This window comes from Pogoniulus pusillus, chromosome 5 (genome assembly GCF_015220805.1).
Source record: "Pogoniulus pusillus isolate bPogPus1 chromosome 5, bPogPus1.pri, whole genome shotgun sequence".
NCBI lineage: Eukaryota > Metazoa > Chordata > Aves > Piciformes > Lybiidae > Pogoniulus > Pogoniulus pusillus.
This window is the reverse complement of record NC_087268.1, coordinates 1,733,332-1,758,448: the sequence shown is the minus strand read 5'-3', so window position 1 is coordinate 1,758,448 and position 25,117 is coordinate 1,733,332. Positions and strand designations below refer to the sequence as shown.

Below are 25,117 nucleotides of genomic sequence, written 5' to 3'. Positions count from 1 at the left end.
GTAGGATGCTTGAACTTGAACTGCTCATGTACCAACCCCATCATACAACTGAAGATGGGGATAAGTGGAATCAAGTAGACAAGTGGTCGCTCTGCCTTATGCCCCATGCTCATAGAAATACTTTTCTTGCAGTCTGATAATGCTAAATATATCCTTGTGATGTGGTAGCCTATCTTAATAGGAGACTAAGTTTATTGACTAAACTCATGTGTGCTTCTTAGTGGGGTAACAAGAAGTGACTACAGATTGCAACATGTTTCAAGCATACACTATAAGCAATATCAGCAAGATTTGCATCTTTAAAAGTCCACTGTAAGAACTGAGCATTTGATTTCACTGCTAAGAATTGACTATTAGGTTTCACTAGCAAAAGAAACTCACACAGCTGAGTAGTGGATTGGCAGCAGATTTACAAGGACAGAATTTGTTCTTCAACTTGCAATGTTGTTCTTCCATATGAAATGAATGAGAGTGGTTGAGAAGATTAAAACTAAGAAGCTGAGACAGTGGAAGACCATTTCATAATTTGTAATGCAAAATAATACAGCACAAACCACACTCACCCCCAGTAAAGGAGAAAATTATGTGGACACTGTTTCAATGCACACTTTAACAGGTTATTTTTTTAAACACCCGAATAAACTTTCATTCTTGGCTAAGGAAGGAAGACAAATGAAGTAAAGTTCTCATCACCTCTTTTATTTCAGCTTTTGTTTTGAAAAGAGGGAAATATTTTTCTTCCCTTGGTTAATTCTTTACCTCACAGCATAAAAAAGAAAATGTGGCTCTGTTATGCTTCGTTTGTGAAACTGTATGTGGAAGTAGCATAGAAAATGCCTGACAACAGTTTTGATGTTATTATTCCCAGGTTATTAACAGTCTGATAGATGTATCCTATGCTGCTGAAAGAAAAACTTCCTTTTCACATCATTTCACATGGAAAACAGAATTAAAATGGAAGGGGGGAAAAAAGAGATAAAGGTATACAGAGGGAATGAAACCTACCTTAGCATCATGAAATTATTTAGGTTTGAAAAGACTCTCGAGATTACTGAGTCCACCTCTACATCCAACACTGCTGTGTCCACCCTAAGCGTCACGTCTCCACATCTTTTAAATACCCCCATGAATGGTGACTGAATAACATCCCCGGTGTGCTGGTTTTGCCTGAAGCAGTTAATTTAGTTCACACTAGCCAGCATGGGGCTACAGAGTCTTAGACTTGTGCTCAAAACTGTGTTGCTAATGCAGGATACCCTAGTTATTGCTGAGCAGTGCTTACATAGCATCAAGGTCCTTTTTTGTGGTATCTCTCATCACAGACCGCAGCAGATTCCATCATTCATCCTTTTCATCATAGTACATCATTAGATATCTTAAGGTCCCACCTCATTTGACCCCCTTCAGCTTTGTCATTTAGGGCACAAAGGGAAAGCAGCACAGTACCTCTCAGTGTAACACAAGGAATGAACCTGCCCTCGTGGCTTTTATCTAGATCTCCTCTCCAAAAACTCAGGTAGAAATGGGCTGTGCTGGTCCAGGAGTGGCTAAAACACTTGGTGTGGCTGCAGCAGCGTGGAGAACGCTTGTTTGTCCTGTGTTCAAAGGTCTCCGGATGCAAGTCAGTCTGGAGGTCCGGGATGGGCAGAAGAATTAGCGCAGCACTGTGCTCAAGCAAACAAACTCTGTGGAAAGGCAGACATCAGATCAAGCTAACACAGCTACACAATCCCCGTCTGGAACTGGCCTGCAGCCAAAGCCAGTGGGCTCCAGCCACCCACCAGACATGGCCAAAGGCACTGGAAGCAAGGGCAGTCCTGTGACATCTTTGTTAGCACTGCCACAAGAACCGGTTCTGTTTTGCTGATGGCAGCTCAGGGCCTACCAAGGCTGTGGCAGACCTGTAACACAGACTGCTGCAAAGTCCCTGCCTTTGCTTGTCTCCCAGGCTTTCTGCATACCTCAGTGAGTCTTGGCCTGTCACTGCTTTCCCTCCCACACTGCTGACCCTCCTTTTTCTTCACTTCTTAATCAGCATTTACTGCAATTAGTTTGTGACATAACTTGTCAGGCACTACAGCACAAAGACATGAAATGTCAAAAGCAAAGAAAGGAAGCACTGACACTGGCACTGGCACTGGAGGCAGCATGCTCTCCCAGTACAAATACTCAGCGCCTGAAGACACAGAGGGAACAAGTCACGACAGCTCAGGGCTATCATTTCTGTAAGCTAACAGTTTGTTTTTCTGCATTACAATGTTGAATGCAGTCCATCAACTTTTCTAGAACTCCTGATTTTTCTGCTGGAAGTTAAACAATGTCCCAATTCATCTGCAGCAATTTATTCCCAGTTCTCTGCCAAGTGGTAAAAGCAAGAGTTAATTTATTACTAGCTCCAACAGAAGACATTTTAAAGCCTCTGTTTTTCACATGTGTACCACTCACTGGATTTCAGCCTTTGGGGCTCCATCCTTCATCTTAGAAAATAGCTAGGAAAGTCAACCTACCTATCAGGTGCATTCATCAGTGGGATTGTGGTGGTCTGTTCCTCTCTTTGTTGGCCCACAACAAATAAAAGAATTCACCTATAGCTTCATAAAGTCTGTTTTGTTTAATAAACAGAAGCTTAATGCTGTCAGCCCTCCCTCTGTGAGGCTGCTTGTCAAGGGAAGCCAAGAGAGAAGCCTAGACTATGACTGTGAAAAGGGTAGCACCGAACAGAGGTAAGAGGGGAGAAGACTGACAATTTACTGCCACATGCAGCTATTCTTTAAGCAAGGACTGTGGGGTAGAGCAGTACACTTTGACATGCCAGGAAGCAGATGCTCAGGCAAGAAGAGTAACCAAGTGACGGAAAAACAACCCCAAACAGGAAGGCCTAAAGGCAAGGAGGAGATAAGTTGTCTGAAGGAGAGTATAAAGAAGAGAACTTGCTGAGGGCAGCAACATAGTGGTACTGCAGCTTCAAAGAGAAATTAGAAACGGGCTCTGTCCTGGGAGGTTCAGAAAATAAAGGTCAGGCAGTGAACCACAGGGTGGGGTCACAGTCAGAAAGAGACACACACCTTCCAGTGTACACAAAACCACAGAGATGTACAGACACCATCTCTTCATTTCAACACTCTCAACCACTCCTTTAAAACAGTATAAATCAGTAACGATGGGAGCTCTCAGCATTTACCTCTCAACTCAAATCAAAAGCCTTCTACACTACCCTCTTTGGGTTTGGTTGTTCACTTAGCTGTACTGCTCCATACCAGCCTATAAGAAAAGAAAATTTCTTTATGACTGTCTGTTATCCACAGTCTTAATCTACTATGGTGCTCAGATAAGTTTTGCTCATTTCCAGTTATCAGCTCCTGTGCTCCCATTTCTGGTTATGGGTTTTTAACTCTACACTCCCTTGTAAAACACAAGACTTGACTGATAAGATTTCTGAGACTACGACTTAGGTGAATGCTCATCATTTGGTTATACTCAAATCTGTAAAATGTTAATACTACTGCATTTCCCTGTGTGTCCCCAGCTATTGCAAATGTAGTTGGTGACTTTGTTAACATATAAATACAGAATTCCTTCCTGTTTAACCAAGCCATTATTCTTTGAAATCCCAAGAACCTCATGCATTCCAATCCACCCTCACTCCAGGTATTCAGACCTGATGTCTGCAGGCCACCATTGCTTTACAGTGTAGATGCACTGCCCACAAACTGCTTTTGCATAACCTGCTTTTTTAAGTCCTTTATTTGGACTCCTTGACCCAATCTTTCAAAAATATTTAGACAAGGGAACTTGGGCAAGATAATTGGTTCCCAGGAAACCCAAAACTTCATTCTTCAGAGAGAAGTGGTGCTACAATAGATTGCCAAAATCCTGCTTTGACATTGGCTCTTACCAAGAGAAGGTAACTTCTGAGGCTGTGAACTAACTAACCACAAGGCTCATAATCACAGAATCACATAATGTTAGGGCATGGAAGGGACCTCAAAAGAGGTCAAACCCCCTTTCCAGAGCAGGATCACCTATGCCAGATCACACTGGAGTGCATTCAGGTGGGCAATGGTGGAAGTTTCCCTCACAAATTGTTGATCTGAGCAAAGTCAAAGCTTTTCACAGTTAGTGAAGAACAGTGAACATAAGAAAGATTACAGGATCACAGGATTATAGTGTTTGGAAGGGACCTCTGGAGATCTAGTCCAACTCCCCTGCCAGAGCAGGACCATAAGCCAATTCAGGTCACACAGGAACACATCCAGGCAGGTCTTGAAAGTCTCCAGAGAAGGAGACTCCACAGCCTCTCTGAGGAACCTGGTCCAGTGCTCTGTGACCCTTACAGTAAAGAAGTTCTTCCTCACATTGAGGTGCTGTAGTTTACATCCATTGCCCCTTGTCCTATCACAGGACACAGCAGAGAATAGCCTGTCCCCTCCCTCCTGACACCCAGCCCTCATATATTTATAAACACTTATTAGATCCCTTCTAAGTCTTCTCTTCACCAGACCAAAAAGCCCCAGGTGCCTCAGCTTTTCTGCTTCTCTCACCACTTCATCAGTGAGTAAGCTAGGGGTGCACAAGACATTGGGAGGAGGTGCAGATGGGACAGTCAGCTTCAACCACCCAAAGGCATGTCCCATACCACATGACATCGTGCTCAGCATATAAATCTGAGGGACAAAGGATGCCGTTTGTCTTCCCAAGTAACTGTCACATGTGATGGGGCCCACATTCCTGGAGCTGGCTGGACACATGTTCTGATGGGAAATGGTGGATTAATTCTCTCATTTGCTTTGCTTTTGTACAAGCTTTTGCTTTACCCATTCAGCTGTCTTTGGCTCAGCTCACAAGTTCTCTCACTTTCACTCTTCCAGCTTTCCCACTACATGGGGTAGGGTGGGGAGTGGAGGGGGCATGTGGCTGGGTGGTGCTGATTGGTTAGGGCTGGGTGCTAGGTTGGACTGGATGATCTTGGAGGTCTCTTCCAACCTGGTTGATTCTATGATTCTATGATTCTATGACTTGTCTGCCGGAGCTAAACCATGATGCAAAAGAAATTCAGCAGCCAAAAGCAGATATAAGCTTTTTTTCTGAAAGTGAATCTTTATTAGTGCACTTGGAAGACATGAATTTGTCCAGACAGCTTATTGCTAGTAGCCAAGGAGGTTTCTCCCCACATTAATTTTCTGACAATAACACCTCTACAGGTTTCAGAGCCCAAACTAATTCATTAACTCCAGTTATGATTCCATTAATTTGGTGTTGATAAACTTACCACAGCTTAAAAGTCTATACCATAATGGCATTCACTGCATTTATTTACCTTGGGAGATCAAACTTGAAAGCACCATGCCAAAATTCAGAGGAATTCTTATGGCTTAAGATGCATCTAGTGATTTCTGCAACTCTTGTCTTGAGAGATTAAGCTGGTTTGTTTTTCTAGAACAGACGACTGTAACAACCGTATCAGCTGCCTGGAGAACAGAAATTGTGTGTATCCAAAAACCACACGGTGAAACTAAGCAGGTGGTAGTGTGTGGTTCTCTGCAGTACATCTCAGTGATGCATTTTTCACTGGATGAGAACTACACTTTTGTGTACTGAAAAAATTGCTAATACAGGTCAGAAACCGAGGAGAAGGATGTTAATGATTTAATTATTCTAAGTTGAAATTTGATTCTCTGATGGATTTTTAAAATAAAGGTCAATTCATGACTAACTCTACATTGAGTATGGTTAATTTTTGTTACTGGTTGCTGCCTTTTCCCTGTTGTTGCCTCTCTACTTCATCTTGGAGATTTTTTTCTGTTACACACATTAATTTGAGTGACTGCCCTCAAAAACAACACGGGTGAAGTTCTCAGATACAGGCTGGATACAGCCTATAGCCTCTGCAGCAGCATTGTGCCAGAACGTACTAAGGAACAAGGCTGGTTCTTTGTGTTGTGATTCGACAGCCACATGCACAAGAGAAGAATATGAAATCACAGAATCATAAAACGTTTTGGGTTGGAAGAGACTTTTAAAGGTTATCTAGTCCAACACCTCAACATGAATAGGAACATTTTCAATTAAATCAGATTGGTCAGAGCCCTGTCCAACCTGACCTTGGATGCTTCCCGGGATGGGGCTTCTGCCACCTTTCTGGGCAACCTGTTCCCGTGTTTTATCACTCTCACTGTAAAAAATGTCTTCCATGTATCTCTAAGTTTCTCTAATCCACTCTCTCTCGGTTTAAAACCGTTACCCCTCATCCTGTCATTACATGCCCTTGCAAAAAGTCTTATAAGCTCCCTTTAGGTACAAAAATGGCTCTGAGGTCCCACTCTTTTCCTCAGACTGAACAGCTCCAACTCTCTCACCCTTTCTTTACAGGGGAAGTTCTCCAGCCCCGCGTTTTGTAGCTCTCCTCTGGACTCGCTCGGCCAGGCTCTTGCCTTTCTTTTGCTGAAACCCTAGACTCGTTGCCCCAGACTCGGAGTTACATGCCGGATTCTGTACGTGCATGGGTGAGAGCACAACGTGAGTGGCTGCACAGCTGAGCGTTTCCGGAGGGCTAAATGCGCCCAGGTCCCAGCAACAAACTTTCCGAGAGTTCCAGGTCCCGGACCCCAGCGTGAGCTCCACCTCCGCTCTCCCACTGCGGCCGCAGCTCTCCCGGGCCCCCTTCTCCCCGCTGGCTCCGGAGCCCATTTCCTCCCGCCCCCCGCTCAGGCCCGCCCGCAGCCCCCCCTGTGGAGGTGCCGCCCACCCCGCAAGAGGAGCTGCTCCGCCGCGCCCTCCCCTGCACAGCGCCCGGCGCGGGGAGCGGGCGAAGCGGAGGAGCGTGACACACGGGCACCCCGCGCCTCTCGTCCCCATGTCGCGGCGGGCAGCGGGAGGCTACCACCGCGGGAGCTGCGCGTCCGGGAAGCCCGACAAGCGGCGGAGAGCCGCCGACATCGCCCGCCCGTCCGCTCGCCCACGGAGATCAGTCAACGCCCGGAGCGACACGCTCGGCTCCCGCCGGGATTGAGGCAGTTTCCCCGGGAACGTGTGGCGAGCGCTCGGATAAACTAAGTCACGAAAAAAAAACCACTACAGGCGGTGTCCTGCTTGGCCGCCCCGTGTCTCCTATGCTTAGTAGAGGGACCCAAGCGGGGCGGCGGATCCCGCAGGATGACGGACGATGAGGCATCCTAAAGCGGCGTCGAGGCGGCCCGCTACGGGCTGCGATGAGTCTCAGAGAGCTGGTGCCGCAGGAGAGGCCCGGAGCCAGGTAGCCGCCGCCCGCTCGCCACGCAGCCCTGAACCGCCGCTCGCCCGCAGCCGGCTGGGAGCATGGGAGCGGCGGGCAGAGCCCGCTAAGACTGCCGCGCCCGGCTGCAGGTAAGCCCGCGCACGGCCGGTTGCGGCTGCCGGTGTCAAGTTGGGTGGAGGGCAGTTTGGGCTGAGGGCTGCCGCGCAGGAGGAGGGGAACGGCAGGACTGCCTAGCCCACGACCTACGGACCGCACCGCCGTGCGCCGGCGCCCACCCTGAGCCCCGTTGCTTGGCCCGACGGAGATCCCCTTCCTTAACGGGATGCATCTGCTTTCCGGTACGATAAAAAGAGACGCGAGTGGGAAGTACTCTCGATTCTCCCCCAGCCCCTCCACCACAACCGCGTGCGGAGCATAGCCGTGCTCGGCGGAAGGGGCCTCGCAGCGCGGAGCCTCCACGGCTTCCCCACGGCAACCACTCCGTACCGCAGGCGCGATCGCCGCGGGGCGACGTGCGGGGAGTGCGGAGAACTCGCCCTGCCCCACGCCCCACCCCTCTGCGTGCTGCCCTTGCCCATTGGCTGTTCCCCTGTGCGTCGGCCGGCGGTCGGAGACGACAAAAGACGGGCGGTGTGAAGAGGGAGTGGAGGGCGCCCCCGAGTGGCGGGGCGGTTCAGTGGGAGCTGGTCTGGCAATCACCCAGGCCCCCGGAGTTGTCTCCAGACACGCCTCTGGAAGAAAGATCGTTCTGGGTTTTTGGTGGTCCTGTGTTTAGCCATCTGTGTTTCTTACAGAGGCAAATCATAGATAAATAACTTCAGCCTTCTTTTCCCCATCCCTTCACAAATCATTGCGGTTTTCTCTTAACATCGGCAAGCAACTCCTGTAAGGAAATGCAGTGCCCCCTCCCAGAAGGGGTTGAAATGAGCCGGGTGTTTTCTGAAGGGGGTTTTCATTAAAGACAACATTAAGGAAAACAGCACCTGAATATTCTTAAGCAAATGAAAAGCTATTTGTCTTGTAAAGAACGGTAAACGTCTCATTAACTTGACCACAGATATTTTGGAAACCTCTTCGTCCCAGTGAGCATTTCCTTTGAACTATAATGGTTTGCACATGATGGTCTTAGAAGAAAAATGTGTGTCATGTTGCTAGGAGATCTTTTATGCTAAGAGTAATAAATAATAGAACTATTAACAGCTGGTAGAATTGAATGCCTTTCCATTGTTGTCACAGTTGTACAGAAGCAGGAATACTAAGTTGCAGTTACTAATAGTAGCCTGCATTCCTCCGTGGATTTAACCTGAGAAGCTTTCAAATTCTTGTGATCACAGAGATAGCAATAGGGCTATTTCAAACTCAAAAATACATTGCTTAAACTGTAATTAGACATCTACATCCATTATTTTGCTTTCAGAAGGGGTTAGTGCTCAAGGTCAGTAACAGCTGTATTTTATTTTCTGTTCTCACGCTGCATCTTTAAATGTCTGTCTATGGGTCTAGCCGTCCAGATTTAGACACACAGTTCTAAAAATCTTAAGTTCCGTGTCAGTAGACATGTCACGATTATAAACTTTATTGCTTATACTTATTCTGAGCTCAGTGATTATGCTTCTAAATAAATTCTGATAATCCATAGCACCTCTTTGGTTAAGATTGCAATGTAAGAGGACGTCTGACATCGCAAAGTAGTGATACCCGGCAAAGGATGGCAGATTTCAGATCTGTGGCAAACGAATTATTTCTTTCACTCACTTTTTCTCCCAGTGCCACAATATCCCATTTTGTATTATGAATGGGATTAGGTCAGCCACATTTTACCCTCCTGGAAGTTCGTAGCCTCTCTAAAATGTAGGCAGCTGGGCTACGTGAGATACCTAAAGAAGGAGCTAGTGAGGCTGGTCTGTGCTATTTCTAGGTCATGCATCAAGTAGATAACTGATGTTCTTCTTCAAGTGAATATGGGTAGCTTTTTTTTTCTTTCACTGTCTGTAGAGGGAGCCATGACAATTTGCTTGAACTAGACTTGAAGTTTTCTGATTTTTTAGGTGAGATGAGTAGTACCTTTGGCGTACAGATCAGATGTACAAAAATTATTACCTTAAGGAGACAGCCTGACTTTAGTAGACTAGGTATTTGGTAGAAGAGTAGAAGTGAATTATGTGGGGAAAGTTAGCTTTGAAGTAGCAAATGACCCAGGAGAAAAAAACAACCTTTCTTACTGGATTTGCCTTGGTTGTCTACAGACCTTTTGGGACGCTGCAGAGCACCGCTAGGAATATAAAGCTTTTAAAAAGGGCTTTTCAAACCACCTTTTCTTCTCTCTCTCCCTCTCCCTCCCTTCCCGTTTTGCCCGGGCGGCCCAGGAGGAGCGAGGAGAGAGGAGGCGACAAGATGTGGGCCGGGGCGGCAGCGCTCTCCGTGGTGCTGACCCTGGGGCTGCTGCCAGTCGCCCAGGCTTGCCCTCAGCCGTGCGCCTGCTACCTGCCCACCGAGGTCCACTGCACCTTCCGGTCCTTGGCCGCCGTGCCTGGGAGAATCCCCAAACATGTGGAAAGAATCAATTTCGGGTTTGTATGGCTCTTGGTAGTAAACGGTGACCTATTGTTTTCAAATAAGCATTTGTGTTGTGGTGTAAGGTCTTGGCAAATAGGTCATGTACTCTGTTACAGTGTATAAAAAGAGAGATGTTGAATTAAACCTACTATGGGATGTCTGCTAAGTGGTGCATGTTATACTTGATGTAGGAAAATACAGCAGGAGTAAAGTTCCATAATATAGCCAGGTAGCATTCTGGAGAACAATGAGATACAGCCTATCTTAAAGCAATACAGTAAAACTAAGCTGTTCCATTCTCTGTGGAGTTGTTTTTTCAAAGACCTGGAAGCAGACATCGGTGTGCTGGGGAGAGATTGGTTAGGCTCCAGCTCGCATTGTGCCAGGCTATTGCCAACTCCCATCTAACTGACAGATTGTGAGAAAAGAAAGCAGCGACAGTCAGTAGGTTGCATCTCACATCAGTGTTTCATAGGGTCATTATGCAGTATGGTGTAGTGCAAGGGTCACACTCCTACCTGATGACAGAGTTGCCTCACTACCTAATATGAATTCACTCTGACCACCTCAAGGCCTGTAAAATGCAAATGGTCATGCAGTGACTGACAGTAAGGAACTTTTTCCTTTTTTCTCTTTTTGTGCTTCTCTGTTGCTACAATTTCTGTCCACCAGCACTTTATCCACAGTAAGCCTCATTTTAGTCTAAAATGCCCTTGTACATAGTAAATCTGTGCTACAGCATTACGTATTTTCATGCCATTTTTGAGCTGAAAATATCCCACTCTCTCCCCATGTTCCAAACCACCTGTTCAAAATCACACATTCAAAATCAACTCTCCTCCATACATCACATTCTAGGGCAAATTGTACACCTCAGTTGCTTTCGAAAACAAGATGTTTGCTTCTAAGTTATTTAGGTGTTTAGGCTGCTTTTTTAGAAAACAAGAGTATGTTATTTGATGCTAATAGCATAAAAGTCTTTCCCTATCTTTGCATTTTATGACTACAAATGCCATTTTCTGAGTTGTAGCCACTCCCAGAAGAAACAGTCTTGTACCTGTTGTTGCATGTCTTTCATTTTGGAAAAGTCTTTTCACCATATTTCTATTTTAAGGTGCTGAATTTTTAGGAGGTAGTTATCATTTGTAGTGCCACAGTCTAGTTGATTGTACAGGACTGGGTGCTAGGTTGGACTGGATGATCTTGGAGGTCTCTTCCAACCTGGTTGATTCTATGATTCTATTTTTGTAACTGGAAATAATTTAGAAAAAAATATTTTGAGATATTCATATTTTTTTGTAGAAGGGCTAATATTGAAGACAGGAATTTTCATAGGATGACTGCTACAGTTGGACTAAAAATATTAAAACAGTCTACATCTGTGGCAAATTTAGAATCTTCAGATAGATAACATGGTGAGGATCTAAAACTATTTCCTCCATATTCAAAGTACTTTAATTTCTTGACATCTCTTTCCTTCCTTTCTAGAAGGTGGAAAAATAAAAAAGTAGGAAAGGTCATTAAAACTTTATGATTAATTTAAAGACTTCATGCCCAGGTTAGCTCATGAATTTATTTTTCTGTCTACATATGGAAAATCCAAATGTAGAGCTAGGCTGCCAAGGCCTTACATATTGGCAAATAAAACCTGACTTATTTGTCCAAAGTGAATTTGATTTCTTTTCAAAAAGTAGATATTCTGTATTCTGTCTCTGAAAGGAGTTTCTAGGCTCAAATGATATAATTAGAAAGTCAGTTCCTAGATCTTATGTAATTAGTTGATGTAGCCAATTACATATTGTAACAGTAAGTGAAGCAAGATGTGATTTCCTGCTTCTCATACTGTTTGGGAGATGCTCATTTTTTAATATCTTCTCACCAAATCTTTATTCATTTGTTATTAAATGCTGTTTTGGCAGAGCTGCTGCCTGTCTAGTTTGCCAGGCTCCATAGCATCATTGGTTGGCTGCAGGCCATCCATTTATTACCATCTATAAACCAAGCTGCATGGAAAGACATACTATTGAAAACCAACTAGAATTTAAATGCCTATTTATTACTCTTACTCTTAAATTATTGCTGAAGTGCCACAGACTGAGTTAAAAGGAATCTTAATGTAAACATGTGCTTAGTGTACTTGGCCTTGTAAAAATATTTCTGGCCCTTTGACAATGCATTAAGATCCCTCCAATTTTTCCTGAAAATTAGTTTTTACTAGTGTTACATTTGCTGTCCATGACAGTCAGTGCTTAAAATATAACTGCATGTGTGATTTTTTTCCCCCAGGTTTAACAGTATACAGTCTATATATGAAAACTCCTTTGCTGGACTTACAAAACTGGAATTGCTTATGATACATGGAAATGACATTCAGAATATACCTAATGGTGCTTTGAGAGATCTCATAGCTCTTCAGGTAATTCTCAGGTCTCCTTAAATTCTAACTTCCATGGGTAAGAGAAGACAAAAATAAGTGGTTTTTTAGTGCCTTTCTTAGGATTAAGATACCATTTACACCCCAGATATATTGGAGACCTATCAACCATGCCTTTTTTGTGCTAATATTCATTTGGCCTCTCTCTCTTTGACCATCATATCATTCTGCATTGATGTAAAGGATATTTGAATATTAGAGGAGGACTTCTGCTCCCTTGCTATTCTGTTTGGACTTATATATATATATATATATATATATATATAATCAATTAATCTACTTCTTTTTTTTTTTTAAGGTTTTCAAAATCAGTTACAATAAACTGAAAGTCATAACTGGCCAGACTCTCCAAGGACTTTCAAGCTTAATGAGACTGCACATGGACCACAACAGAATTGAGTTTATTCACCCAAATGCTTTTAATGGATTAACTTCTCTGAGACTGGTCCACTTGGAAGGGAATTTACTCCAACAGCTTCACCCCAACACCTTTTCAACATTTATGGTCCTTGATTATTTCAGACTGTCAACAGTTAGACATCTCTACCTATCTGAAAATGTTCTTAGGACCTTGCCTGCAGGGATGTTTCAAGGCATGCCACTGCTGGAAAATCTTTACCTTCATGGCAATCCATGGGCCTGTGACTGCAGTTTAAAGTGGCTTCTTGAATGGAATGAAGTTTCTGGAGGTAAGAGAAAAAATACTAATGCTTCTTCAAGTCGTAATGCTAGATTATTTTTTCTTGTTCTGCATATGGACAGTTTTGTTATTTCCTGACTATTTATTACTCATATGATGTCTGCCTGCACTATTATGCTCTATTACCTCTCAATAAATGCATGTATTTAAAAAACAGCGTAAAGAGGAATCTGTTGTGTGTCACTAGTTGTAAATCTATATTCAGCAACAAAGGAATTAGACATTTCATTCAGATGGGAAAATTAATCCTGACATTTATAATTGGAAGGAGGAGATAGGTACAACCTGTTAGCGTGCTCCTTTGTGCAGCAGTACACCTCTGACTAAGGGCCGTCAGTTGTCCTTGTCCAACAAAGCTAGTAACTGTATGCTTTCATGGGCAGTGCAGATGTTGGGTTTGAACTTGTTTGGCTAAAGAGTGAATGGAAACCAGGCAAGAATTCCTAGGCAAGTCCTTTAACTTTGCTGCAGTTAAAGCTGTTGTACAATATGCATCCTTTATGTCTTTATGTTATTTTATTAGCCACAGCTTCCTTTTATGATGGAGCAAATAGATTTTAAGAATTTTCCAGAGAACACCTCTACAGTGCTGCAATATTTTTTTTCCCTGGAACAACTGGTCTTTCTTTGTCCAGGCTTATATGTGAGAGAAGTATCATTTCTCATCACATGCAGAAGCAAAATACTAGAAACAAAAAAAGAGGGAAAAACAGGTTGATAATGCTTCTGTATCAGGAATGCACTAGATGAGTAGTTCTATGAATACTAGTTTTTGATTTGGGCATCTCAGGTCACCATCTCAGTTAGGTAAGTGCTTACTGCAGTAGGACAGAGGGGCAGCCTTGGCTAAGGCAACCATGAAATGATAGAGTTTAAGATCCTCAAAGCATCAAAGAGGGTGTGGAGCAAGATCACTACTCTGAATTTCAAGAAAGCAGGCTTCACTCTGGTGAAGTCCCTAATAACTGGAAAAGAGGAAACATAACCCCCATCTCCAAAAAAAGGGAAAAAAGGAAGGCTGTGGAAACTATATGCCAGTCAGCCTCACCTCCATGCCTGGCAAGATCATGGAGCAGATTCTCCTGAAGGCTTTGCTAAGACATATAGAAAACAAAGATGAGGTGATTGGTGTAATCAACATGGCTTCACCAAGGGCAAATCATGCCTGATGAAATTGATGGCTTTCTTTGATGGAGTTCAGTGTCAGTGACAGGGAAGAGCAAATGATATTATCTACCTGGGCTGGTGTAATGTGTTTGACACTGTTCCACATGACATCCTGGTCACCAAATTGGAAAAGCATGGACTTCATGGGTGGACCACTCCATGGATAAGGTATTGGCTCTGTGGCTGCACTCAGTTGCAGTTAATGTCCAAATGGAGACCAGTCAAAGGAAACTATGGCCATTTTGAGAATCAGCTGCTCATTCAACTATCAAAACATAGAGGTACCATTAGTACCATTTTAAAAGCCTTGGCTCATGTGTCCTGTGCCATAATAAGTTCTTCATGCTGTCCATTTCACAGTTTTGAGAGTTCTCTAACTTCAGAACAGAGCTTCAGCTTACCTATTATTTGTTTTCCTTTTCTTTGTTAATTTTACTCTTTTTTGTTCTTGTTGCAGGTGTTTTAAAATGCAAAAAGGATAAAGCTTATGAAGGAGGACAGCTCTGTGCTAAGTGCAACAGCCCAAAACATCTGCAGAAAGAAGATATTCAAAACTTAAAAGATATTTCCTGTGGGAAACCTGTCATTCACTCTTCACTGAGGCAGAATAGCAGCACTCAAAATGAAGATGATGGTGAAAGTTATGAAGTCCTTCTGGAAGAGCTTCAGTCCTCGCCATGGAACATTACTCTGAATATGACTGATGAGCATGGCAATGTAGTTCACCTCAACTGTGAAATCAAAAAACCAACAGGCTCTACCAAAATTCAATGGAATCAAATCCAGGCTCAGGAGATGGATATAAATGCTACAGTTTCACTGGATTTTGAGTGTCCAATGAATCGGGAAAACTATGAAAAACTATGGAAGCTTATAGCTTATTACAGTGAAGTACCGGTCAAATTAGAGAGGGAAATCATGCTCAGCAAAGAGCCCAAAATAAGCTATCAGTACAGGCAAGGCTTAGATCATGATGCTCTTTACTACACAGGTGTAAAAGCTCAAATACTGGCTGAGCCTTCCTGGGTGATGCAACCTGTCATAAATATCCAATTAAACAGGCGTCAAAGTACAGGGAAAAAAGTGGTGCTATCTTTTTCTACTGTGTTTTCTCAGACAATTCATACCAAAGACACTGGGCAGCAGAGAAGCTGGATAATGATAGAGCAAAACCAGAGCACAAGGACAGCACAGAGTGTGGTGGAAGGGTCAGAATGTCAGCTCAGCTGCAATGTGAAAGCTTCGGAGAGCCCTTCCATTCAGTGGCTCTTCCCAGATGGAACTAAACTGCAGGTGCCATTTAATGAGAAAAACAGTCGATTTTCCATTCTTAGCAGTGGCCAGCTAATAATCAAGTCAGTGAGTTATGCTGATGGTGGTCTGTACCACTGCATTGCACAAGTGAGAGATGATGTCAACATAATGCCTTTCAGACTTGTGGTGCAGCCTCCAGCTGTTCAGGTAACGGATTCAGATATAGCAAGAGTTGAAAAAAACGTTGGAGATCCAATAGTTCTGCCATGCAATGCAGTTGCCATCCCAGAGCCACAGCTGAGCTGGATTCTTCCAAACAATCAGGTACTTAATGATTTATCAAACTCTTCAAAGGGATATATGTTGGACAATGGTACTTTGCTTATTCCAAAAAGCCACATCAGTGATAGTGGCCACTACAGATGTGTGGCTGTCAATCAGTGGGGGTCAGATCAGTTTGTTGTAAGGGTTACAGTAAATAAAATGGTGTCTGACAGGTCATTTAAAAGGGTAAAACTAAAAAAACGCCCAGGCTCAAAAAGTCTGTCAAAAAAGAGAGGACATACCATAGATGAGGTAGAGGGATCAGGGGCAGAAGCAGTGGAGGAGATCCCACGGAGAAAGCACCACCTGAAAGACCGGGAAATAGCCTTTAAACAAAAAAGTGACCACGTGACAGAGGTTCAGAGTAAAAAAGGAAAGAAAGGCAGGAGAAAAATGAAAATCTGGAAGAGTACCAATAGAAACCAAGACAGCAATGTTGCAGAAGGCCGAAGAGTATTTGAATCTCGAAGAAGAATTAATGTGGCAAGCAAGCAGATTAATCCCCAGCATTGGGCTGACATTTTGGCAAAGGTCCGTGGGAAGAATACTCCTAGAACAGCAGCCACAGCCATTTCTTTAACAACTGCACTGCCAGCAGGCTTGCAGAGTACTCCAGTCCCTCATCCGATAGCCAGCCCTTCCCCTTCAGGAGTGACAGCTGGTGTGGTAGGTTCCTCTGCTGATGCATCACCTGTGGGTGAAGATGAGCCCTTCTCAGTCACTGTTTCCCACAGCACTAAAGCGTTTTCAGTCCAGTCCATATTGACAAGGTCACAAAGTCAGCCCTTCTCTGACCACAGGGCTCTAGAAACACCTGCAAGTATTTTCCCTTTAGAAATCACTGTATCAGGTCCTCATTTGGCTCCTGTCTCTGCAACTGTGCAACCCCGAGGCCAGAAGCATCTTGATGTCAGGACTAATGATTCACTTATCAGTGAAAATATCTACCCTCTCACTGAAGAATCTCTAACTAGGCAAATTGTGACAAACTTCCCTAATATTCAGAGCAGCTCATTCACAGTGGAAAATACAGATAGGAGTGTATCTTCCACATCAGAAGAGAATTCTGCTTTTACAGAACTACCACTTGATGCTACTCTCCTAGCTGAGTATCAGACTGCAGATAGTGTCTTGGAGACAAGTGTGAAGTTAAATGAAGTGGACCAAGCAAGTGTTGACACCATAACTTCAACACCTTCTCAGTTAGATGAAATCATCCCAACAGATTCTGCAGACACTACTACTGTTTCTTCATCCATTTCTGTATTTGTTACAGAAAAAAGCAGTGACTTGATACAGCAGCACAAAGAAGTATCTACAGATCAGACAAAAACTGCAGACTTAAGTACCAGTTTTCCAGCTGTCACATCCAGTAGAGTTCAGAGCAGGAAAGAACCTGAGACCTACAGGAATACAGTAACTCAAGAAAGCGTGTCCAGCCACTATGCAGAGAGTTTTCAGGGAGCACACCAAAACTTGGCTACACCAAAACCAGATCCCACATTTGTTTTGCATAGTACTAATGCTCTTCATAAAACAACAGAAGGGATAAAATCTGCTTCTGCTAGCAATAGGTTGACCACCGTGGCCATAACAACAGTTCCCTATGGAAAGACAGTGCCTCCATCTGTTACTCAACATGCTAGGAAAAGGCCTTATGGGAGAAGGAGATTGAGGCCAAACAGAACTCGACAAAAAACAAAGCCTCTCCACCGCGTTGTTTTAACCACGGAGGCAGTGCCTGTTGTTCCAAAGACACCTGAAGTTGAAGCTGTGACCAGAATTCCTTCTGCAACTCATGCAAGCCCTGATCTTCTAAGCAATGTCAAAATACAAACTAAGGAAGAGGAGCATGTGGCATTCATTCCTTCATTAGTTACTGATCCAGATGTCTTAGAGGAGATTACCAAAGTCAAAGAGGTGGTCACAAACTCCTTCTTTAGGCCTACTGCTTCTCCACCTCAAGAAAAACATACTACACTCCCTACTGCTTCTGACACCTTGGCACTTCCAGTGACTGAACGTATCACAATTTTATCATCTCATGTTGTACATGACACAGTTTCCAGGAAAGAATCAAGTGCACCTCAGAAACCAGAGCTAATTGAAGTGCCAGCATACACCTCGTTAGACAATGGAGCTGAGAAGAAGGGCATTAAAGCAGATTCTAAAACAGGGGATAATAAGACAGAACAGCCAAGCACAACAATTTCTCCTAAGTATCTAAACAGCTTGATACTATCTGCAAAACCAGAATCTCAAGAGCCTGTCCTGTTTGACTCAGAAGCTTTGGTTAATGCAACAGCTGCTAAAACATTCCAATTGATATATCCCACCATAACTGATGCAGGTATTTCTCTTGAAACACCAGGAATAAACGAGCCAGCTCAGCAGCATGAGACAGTTACTTCATCCTTTTCCAGAAGGACAGAGACTCAAACTTTTCCACTTAGAGAAACAAAGAAATCTGTTGCTTTTCAGACTGAGGCAAAGCCATCTTCCTTGGAAAACAAGGAAGCTATGTCAAAAGTATTTAATCATAATCTCACATTGCAAACAACTGAAAAGCCTCCGCCTACACCCAGTGCCTTTATTCCTCTTATAAAACTTGTTACTCTTCCACCTTCCATTTCACATCCTTCACTAGTTTATACCACTGAAGAAAGTAATACCTTCAATCAAGAAAGGCTCCCAGAAGGAAAACAAATTGAAACAGATAGGGACAAAATGGTGGTGAGCTCAAGGTGGAATGTGCACCATACTCCTAGCCAAAACAAAATAGGCATACAGTCAGAAGAGGAACAAATCAAAGAGCTATATAATAGCATGTCAAACAACAGTTTATTGATGAATCCAAACATTCTGCATCCACCTGCTGGGGTGATACCAAGTCTAAACCAAAGGCTACCTGTTACACCTCCAAAGCATGCACCAGTAAGGGGCACAGTGAAACCTCCATATGTTGTAACACAAGGTTCCTTTCGCTATTTTGTAACGCACCAGCCTCTTCACTACACCAACAAGCCAGAGATAACAGCATATGCAGCACATACCCTCCAGGACAAAAAGTCTTTTGCCTCTCAGGGAGAAACAGCTGCCCCAACACAAGCCTCTCCATTTCACAAGACAAATCCAATCACTGCGAGCAAGTTCAGTAATCAGGGGCAGAATAGATACAATATTAATTCAAGATTTTCAGGCAATAACTATGTTCCAGTTAACAGAAGCGTGGTAGGCAGACTACCAAGTCCATGGATCCCCTATTATTCTAGTTCCAGAATGCCTTTTCTTTTCAACAGAACAAGGATATTCTCTCACTTAAATACGCATCCTAAACCAGTGGTCCCTAGTCAGCCAGTTCCAAAAGACATAAATAAGAAGAAGGCTGTCCAGGTTTCCCCTACTAGCATTACAGTGCAGGAAGTTACAGCTATTCCAGTGCCTCCAATTCCACATGCCACAACCACCACATTTCCATCACCAGCAATTTTGAGAATTACCCCTTCAGCCATTCTCCCTCAGCACACAGAACCTCAGCTATCCACTACAGTTCGTCCAGTTAAAAATGTGCATCATCAGCATCATCAAAAATTTCCATCTGTGCCTTATGTGGGAGTTCTTCTTCCACACAATTCAACTGTATATCAGTCTTCCACTAATTTCAGGATTCATGGAGAAAGACCTAAAATTATCACGAAAGGGCCTCAGAGTATATCCATCCTTGCTGAAACAGATGCTTCTATCCCTTGCGATGCAGTAGGGGAGCCCAAGCCCTTTATTACTTGGACAAAAGTCTCTACAGGTAAGACATAGAAAAATGTGGTTTCCATACTTTTCTTTTTTAAAGGTACAAATACTTGGCTTATTGTGTAAACATGCAACATGATTGCATGAGTAATCCAAAGCACTGAAAAGTAATTTTATGTCTCATTTAATTGTTATAGACAAAAAGTGACTAATTGCAACTAATCATTACAGATAAAAACAATATTGCAGGGTTTGTTTTTTTTTTGTGGTAAAAGAAAACCTTTAGTGTTTAATGAGATTATTTTTAAGAAACAATAGCACCCAGCTCTGATTAATCACAGCAGTTAGGATTTATGATGACAATATGGATTTGTTGACATTGATGCCTTAAATATTCATGTGTCTGTCATTCCCACAAGCAAATGGAAAAGAGAAGTTCCATTAAGATTTGAAAAGAATCCTAAAGCATAAAGCACTTAAAAGTTCCTACACTGTACCTGCTTGCAAACTAGTGTGGTTAGTTCTGCAATAGAAACAAAAGACTAACTTGTGCAGTGGAGTGTCAGAAGATATCATGTGATCCATCTAAAATTGTAGTTGGTGTTAAGTAAATGTAAAGTCTTACATAAGACTTTTTTTTTCAGTGCAGTGATGTTTATCTTAAATCCTTTGACTTTGCCTTTATTTCTTTCCTTTCACTTTCCCAGGAGCTCTCATGACAGCCAACACCAGGTTACAAAGGTTTGAAGTCTGGAAAAATGGTACTCTCCTTATCCGAAATACACAGCTCCAGGATCGTGGACAGTATTTGTGCACAGCTCAGAACCAGCACGGCGTAGATAAAATGATCATTGTGCTCACGGTTGTAGCCCACCAGCCCAAAATTTTGCTTTCCCGCTATCGAGATGTCACAGTCTATTTTGGAGAGACCATAGCAATGGAATGTCAGGCCAGTGGGACTCCAAGCCCACATATTTCATGGATTTTCCCAGACAGGAAGATTTTACAGACAGTCACCACCACAGAAAGCAGGATAATGCTTCATGAAAATCGGACCTTGTCCATCAAGCAAGCTACTTTTTCAGACCGAGGAGTTTACAAATGCATTGCAAGCAATGCTGCAGGAGCTGACAGTATCACAGTGAGGCTGCACATTGCTGCCTTACCCCCCATCATCCAGCAGGACAAGCAAGAGAACATTTCCTTGCCCCTCGGTAGCAGTGTTAATATCCACTGCACTGCCAAAGCAGCACCCCCTCCCAGCATCCGCTGGGTGGTCTTTGATGGCACACAAGTCCGACCTTCCCAGTTTGTCAATGGGAACCTGTTTGTTTTTCCCAATGGAACTCTTTATATTCGCAACATCTCCCCCAAGGACAGCGGGACCTACGAGTGCATTGCTGCTAACATGGTGGGAGCTGCCAGGAGAACAGTACAACTTCACGTGAAGAAGTATGCATCTAATGCTAAGATCACCGGGACCTCTCCTCAGAGGACAGATGTAACTTATGGCAGCACCCTGCATTTGGACTGCAGTGCTTCTGGTGACCCCTGGCCTCGGATATTATGGAGATTGCCTTCCAAAAGGATGATTGATTCCTTACACAGGTAAATTGCTATTTGAGGTGTCGCATCTAAATTACAGTTTTCCAGATATCAAATAAGATATCAGTACTCTAAATGGGCAGTAACTGTCTTAAGACTTTGCTGAAAAGACAGTTGCTGCTCTATAAATTAGTCATTATTCATGCTTTGACTACTGCAGACAGATGAGAAATGTACTGGAATTAAAATGCACAGCTGTCAACAGCTGTCTTAATAGCTGAACTTAGTCATCTTTTTTATACTGGTAAAAATATATTCAGGTAGCCTGTAGGTAGCACAAATCTCAACATTCATTTTATGCCTGGTAGTGGCAGCAACAAAATACTTGTGGGGGGTTTTTTTGTTGTTTTCTTTTTTCTTTTCAATCATGATCTGTATGTGGACTGATTTTCAGACACAGGAGATCTTTGAGGAGAAAGCTGGGGCTACTGGTGAAATTAGTTTGGACCACAAGTTACCAATTACATAGGAAAATGGGAAGGAAAAATGGCTTTTTAGCACAGTCAAACACTTTTTTCCTCATATTTCACAGCTTAGCAATATTGTACTTCTTTGTGATTACTTTAAAGGCTTAGAATATTATAGTTGATGCCAAAGGGAGTTGCTCACCTTGATTTTAGCTGGGCACCCAAGTGCCAGATTCCATAGTTTCAATGTAGGTTTGTGTAGAGTATATAATTCAGAAGTCCCATATTTTAATGTTGCAGAATACTGTATTATGCAGGCAACAGAGTAAAAAATACTATTATTTGGTCTTTAATGGTTGATTGATGGTCAAAAGCAACTGTTAAAGTCATTGAATGGAAAAGAAATGCTTGGATTATTTTTTTCCATTTGCTTTTTGGTGGTGAGTATCTTGATCATTTCAGACCATCTAATTATCTAACAATAGCAATACTCCTTTTCTATTCAGTGTTATTGAGTGGGGATATTTTCCACTCCAGTTTTCACTCAATATTTATTACTTAAAATGTGATTTTGTAGCTCATGTTCTTCTATTTTTTTTTCTTTCCTTGCAGTAGCTTGGAGACTAGAATCAAAGTGTTCAGCAATGGGACTTTGGTTGTCCATTCAGTTACAGACAAAGATGCAGGAGACTATTTGTGTGTGGCCCGCAATAAGATCGGGGATGACTATGTGGTCCTCAAAGTGAATGTGATGATGAAACCAGCAAAAATAGAACACAAGAATGATAATAACCACAAGGTCATGTATGGAGGGGACCTGAAAGTTGACTGTGTAGCTACAGGTCTTCCAAATCCTGAGATCTCCTGGGGTCTCCCAGATGGCAGCATGATCAATACCTTCATGCAGTCAGATGACAGCGGCAGTCGGACAAAGCGATATGTGGTCTTCAATAATGGAACCTTGTATTTCAATGATGTTGGACTGAGAGAGGAAGGGGACTACACATGTTATGCTGAGAACCAGATTGGGAAGGATGAGATGAAAGTGCGGGTCAAGGTAGTGGCTGAGCCTGCAACTATCAAGAATAAAACATATGCCATTATTAATGTACCCTATGGTGATGTTATCACAGTAGCATGTGAAGCCAAAGGAGAACCCACTCCCAAAGTCACCTGGTTCTCCCCAGCCAACAGACCCATTCCTGCCCTGTCTGATAAGTACCAGGTATATAGGGATGGCACCCTCCTCATCCAAAAGGCCCAGAGATCTGACAGTGGCAACTATACTTGCGTAGCGCGGAACAATGCTGGAGAAGATAGGAAAACTATCTGGATCCATGTTAACGTTCAGCCTCCCAGAATCAATGGTCATCTTAGTGCAGTGACGTCTGTGAGAGAGACAGCCATCAGGGACAGCCAGAAACTTATTGACTGCAAAGCTGAAGGCATCCCTGCTCCACGGGTCTTATGGGCTTTTCCAGAAGGAGTAATCCTGCCAGCTCCCTACTACGGGAACAGAATCACTGTGCATCGCAATGGCACATTGGACATCAGAGGGGTGAGGCAGACAGACGCAGTGCAGCTCATATGCATCGGACGGAATGAAGGAGGGGAAGCAAGGCTGATTGTGCAGCTCTTTGTTACTGACCACGTGGAGAAACCCTCCTTCAGAGACCCTGTTAATGAAAGGATCACTGCCATTGCTGGGCACAGCATCAATCTGAACTGCTCAGTCCAGGGGAACCCCAAACCCAGCACAAGCTGGATTCTTCCCAATGGCACTGAAGTGCTGAGTGGCAACCGCCTGCACAGATTTTACCATAAGAGGGATGGAATCTTACACATCAGCAACCTCTCTGCTGGAGATGCTGGGACTTACCGCTGTACAGCTAGAAACCCAGGAGGTTATGTGGAACGAGTAGTCTTCCTGAAGGTGGGACTCAGGCCAGAAATTAGCAACCAGTATAACAACCTAGTGAGCATCATCAATGGAGAAACTCTGCAGCTCCATTGCATCACCCAGCCAAACCAGCGGGCACAGATCTCCTGGACACTGCCCAACGGAATGGTTATGGATGCCCCACAAGCTCTGGGTCGCTTTTCCCTGATGGAGAATGGCTCACTGACAGTGCGTGAGGCTTCTGTATTTGACAGGGGCACTTACCTGTGCAAGGTGTCCACAGAGTATGGCACTTCTGTTATGAATGTGCCTGTCATTGTGATAGCCTATCCTCCTCGAATCACCAGCGAGCCAGCACCTGTTATTTATGCCAGGCCTGGAAATTCAGTAAAGCTGAACTGCATGGCCATTGGGATTCCTAAAGCAGAAATAACATGGGAGCTTCCTGATAAATCACATCTGACAACAGGAGCTCAATCTCGTCTGTATGGAAACAAATTCCTCCACCCTCAAGGGTCATTAGTCATCCAGCAGTCTTCTCAGCGGGATGCCGGCTTCTATAAATGCACTGCTAAAAATATACTAGGCAGTGATTCGAAAACAACCTACATACACATATTCTAACACTCAGACAAATGCCTTTGGCTGGCTACTAGTGTTCAAGTTACTGCCAAGTGAGTGCAATGAGGAAAGTGCCTTTTGCAACCAAGCCAGGAAGACTGAGGGTAGAAAAGAAGGAATTAAGCCTATTTTCATGCAAAGTGCATTGCTTTTGTATGCCGTGTGGTAGTAAGTCCCTGCTATAAAGGAGGCAGGAAACATACTGAAACCGAGGAGACTATCATGTTGGGAAAGGTCTTTAAATTGTTAAGACAGTGTAGTGTGTTCTTTCATGCTAGGTAATAGCATCTGAGACCTGAAGTACTCTATTCTTGTCGATAGTGCAAAGCTATTCCTTGTTATAACGAGCACCTTAAAAGCACCAAAGAAGTATTAAACGTTAATAAATGAGCTGCAGTGATAAAAGTGCTTCAGTAAAAGGCAATTTTCTTTATAGCCTGCAGCGCTTTTGCGTAATCTAGCCTTAGAGAATATGATTACTAACCTTCCTGTCCATTATTCCATCAGCTCCTCAAAATCAAAGACTAACTTAGCAAATGAGAGTGATCTGTTTCAATAAAAATACCTGCAGACCTTAGTTACCTTAACACATGTACAAACCTCTTCCACCCACTAGGGACGCTACGGTCAAATCATTTATGATATATTTTATATATATATATATATATTTTTAAGTCAGACTATGAGACTAGAAATAAGGATTCATTTGGTCTCATTTGATAAATTATTGGTCTTTACAAGACTCTGATACATTGCAGTGTTTTATAAAATTAAGGTCAATATACTGTACATTTTATAATAAAAAATATTTTCCAGAAGAAATGTATTCACTGTGGTTTTCATTTTGCTTTTGAGAGAACAGGGAAATGTGGGCAGTGGGAGTATGAAGTTCACTCAAAAATCTGAAGTTATGTAGTGTTATGCATACTCTTTGTCCTTCTAAGTGTGATTTCCTCAACACAGTGTTATGTATATTTCAGGATACATTAATGATTTCAATACTTCTCATGTAATCAGGAATGACTTATTGGATATTGTACATACATATTGTACTGTCTACAACTACCTGAAGGGAGGCTGTAGCCAGGTGGGGGTTGGTCTCTTCTGCCAGACAACCAGCAACAGAACAAGAGGACACAGTCTCAAGTTGTGCCAGGGCAGGTCTAGG

At 43.2% G+C, this 25,117-nt stretch overlaps 1 protein-coding gene across 1 annotated transcript; it reads left to right on the top strand.

Annotated features, from left to right (window-relative positions):
* The first annotated feature begins 6,745 nt into the window (after positions 1–6,745).
* Positions 6,746–24,759, top strand: MXRA5 (matrix remodeling associated 5). The gene is made up of 7 exons (XM_064143021.1): positions 6,746–7,362; positions 9,601–9,804; positions 12,077–12,206; positions 12,523–12,913; positions 14,549–19,471; positions 20,124–21,024; positions 22,041–24,759. The coding sequence occupies exons 1-7, from the start codon at positions 7,163–7,165 to the stop codon at positions 23,950–23,952; spliced, it is 8,661 nt and encodes a 2,886-aa protein (XP_063999091.1). The 5' UTR covers positions 6,746–7,162; the 3' UTR covers positions 23,953–24,759.
* Positions 24,760–25,117: the final 358 nt, after the last annotated feature.

Bases quoted from the DNA above. Each gene is read 5' to 3' on its own strand.
- MXRA5 (XM_064143021.1), top strand. From the start codon at position 7,163: ATGAGGCATCCTAAAGCGGCGTCGAGGCGGCCCGCTACGGGCTGCGAT. The intron at 9,805-12,076 runs GTTTGTATGGCT...TTTTTCCCCCAG, and splicing joins GTGGAAAGAATCAATTTCGG to GTTTAACAGTATACAGTCTA. The intron at 12,207-12,522 runs GTAATTCTCAGG...TTTTTTTTTAAG, and splicing joins GAGATCTCATAGCTCTTCAG to GTTTTCAAAATCAGTTACAA.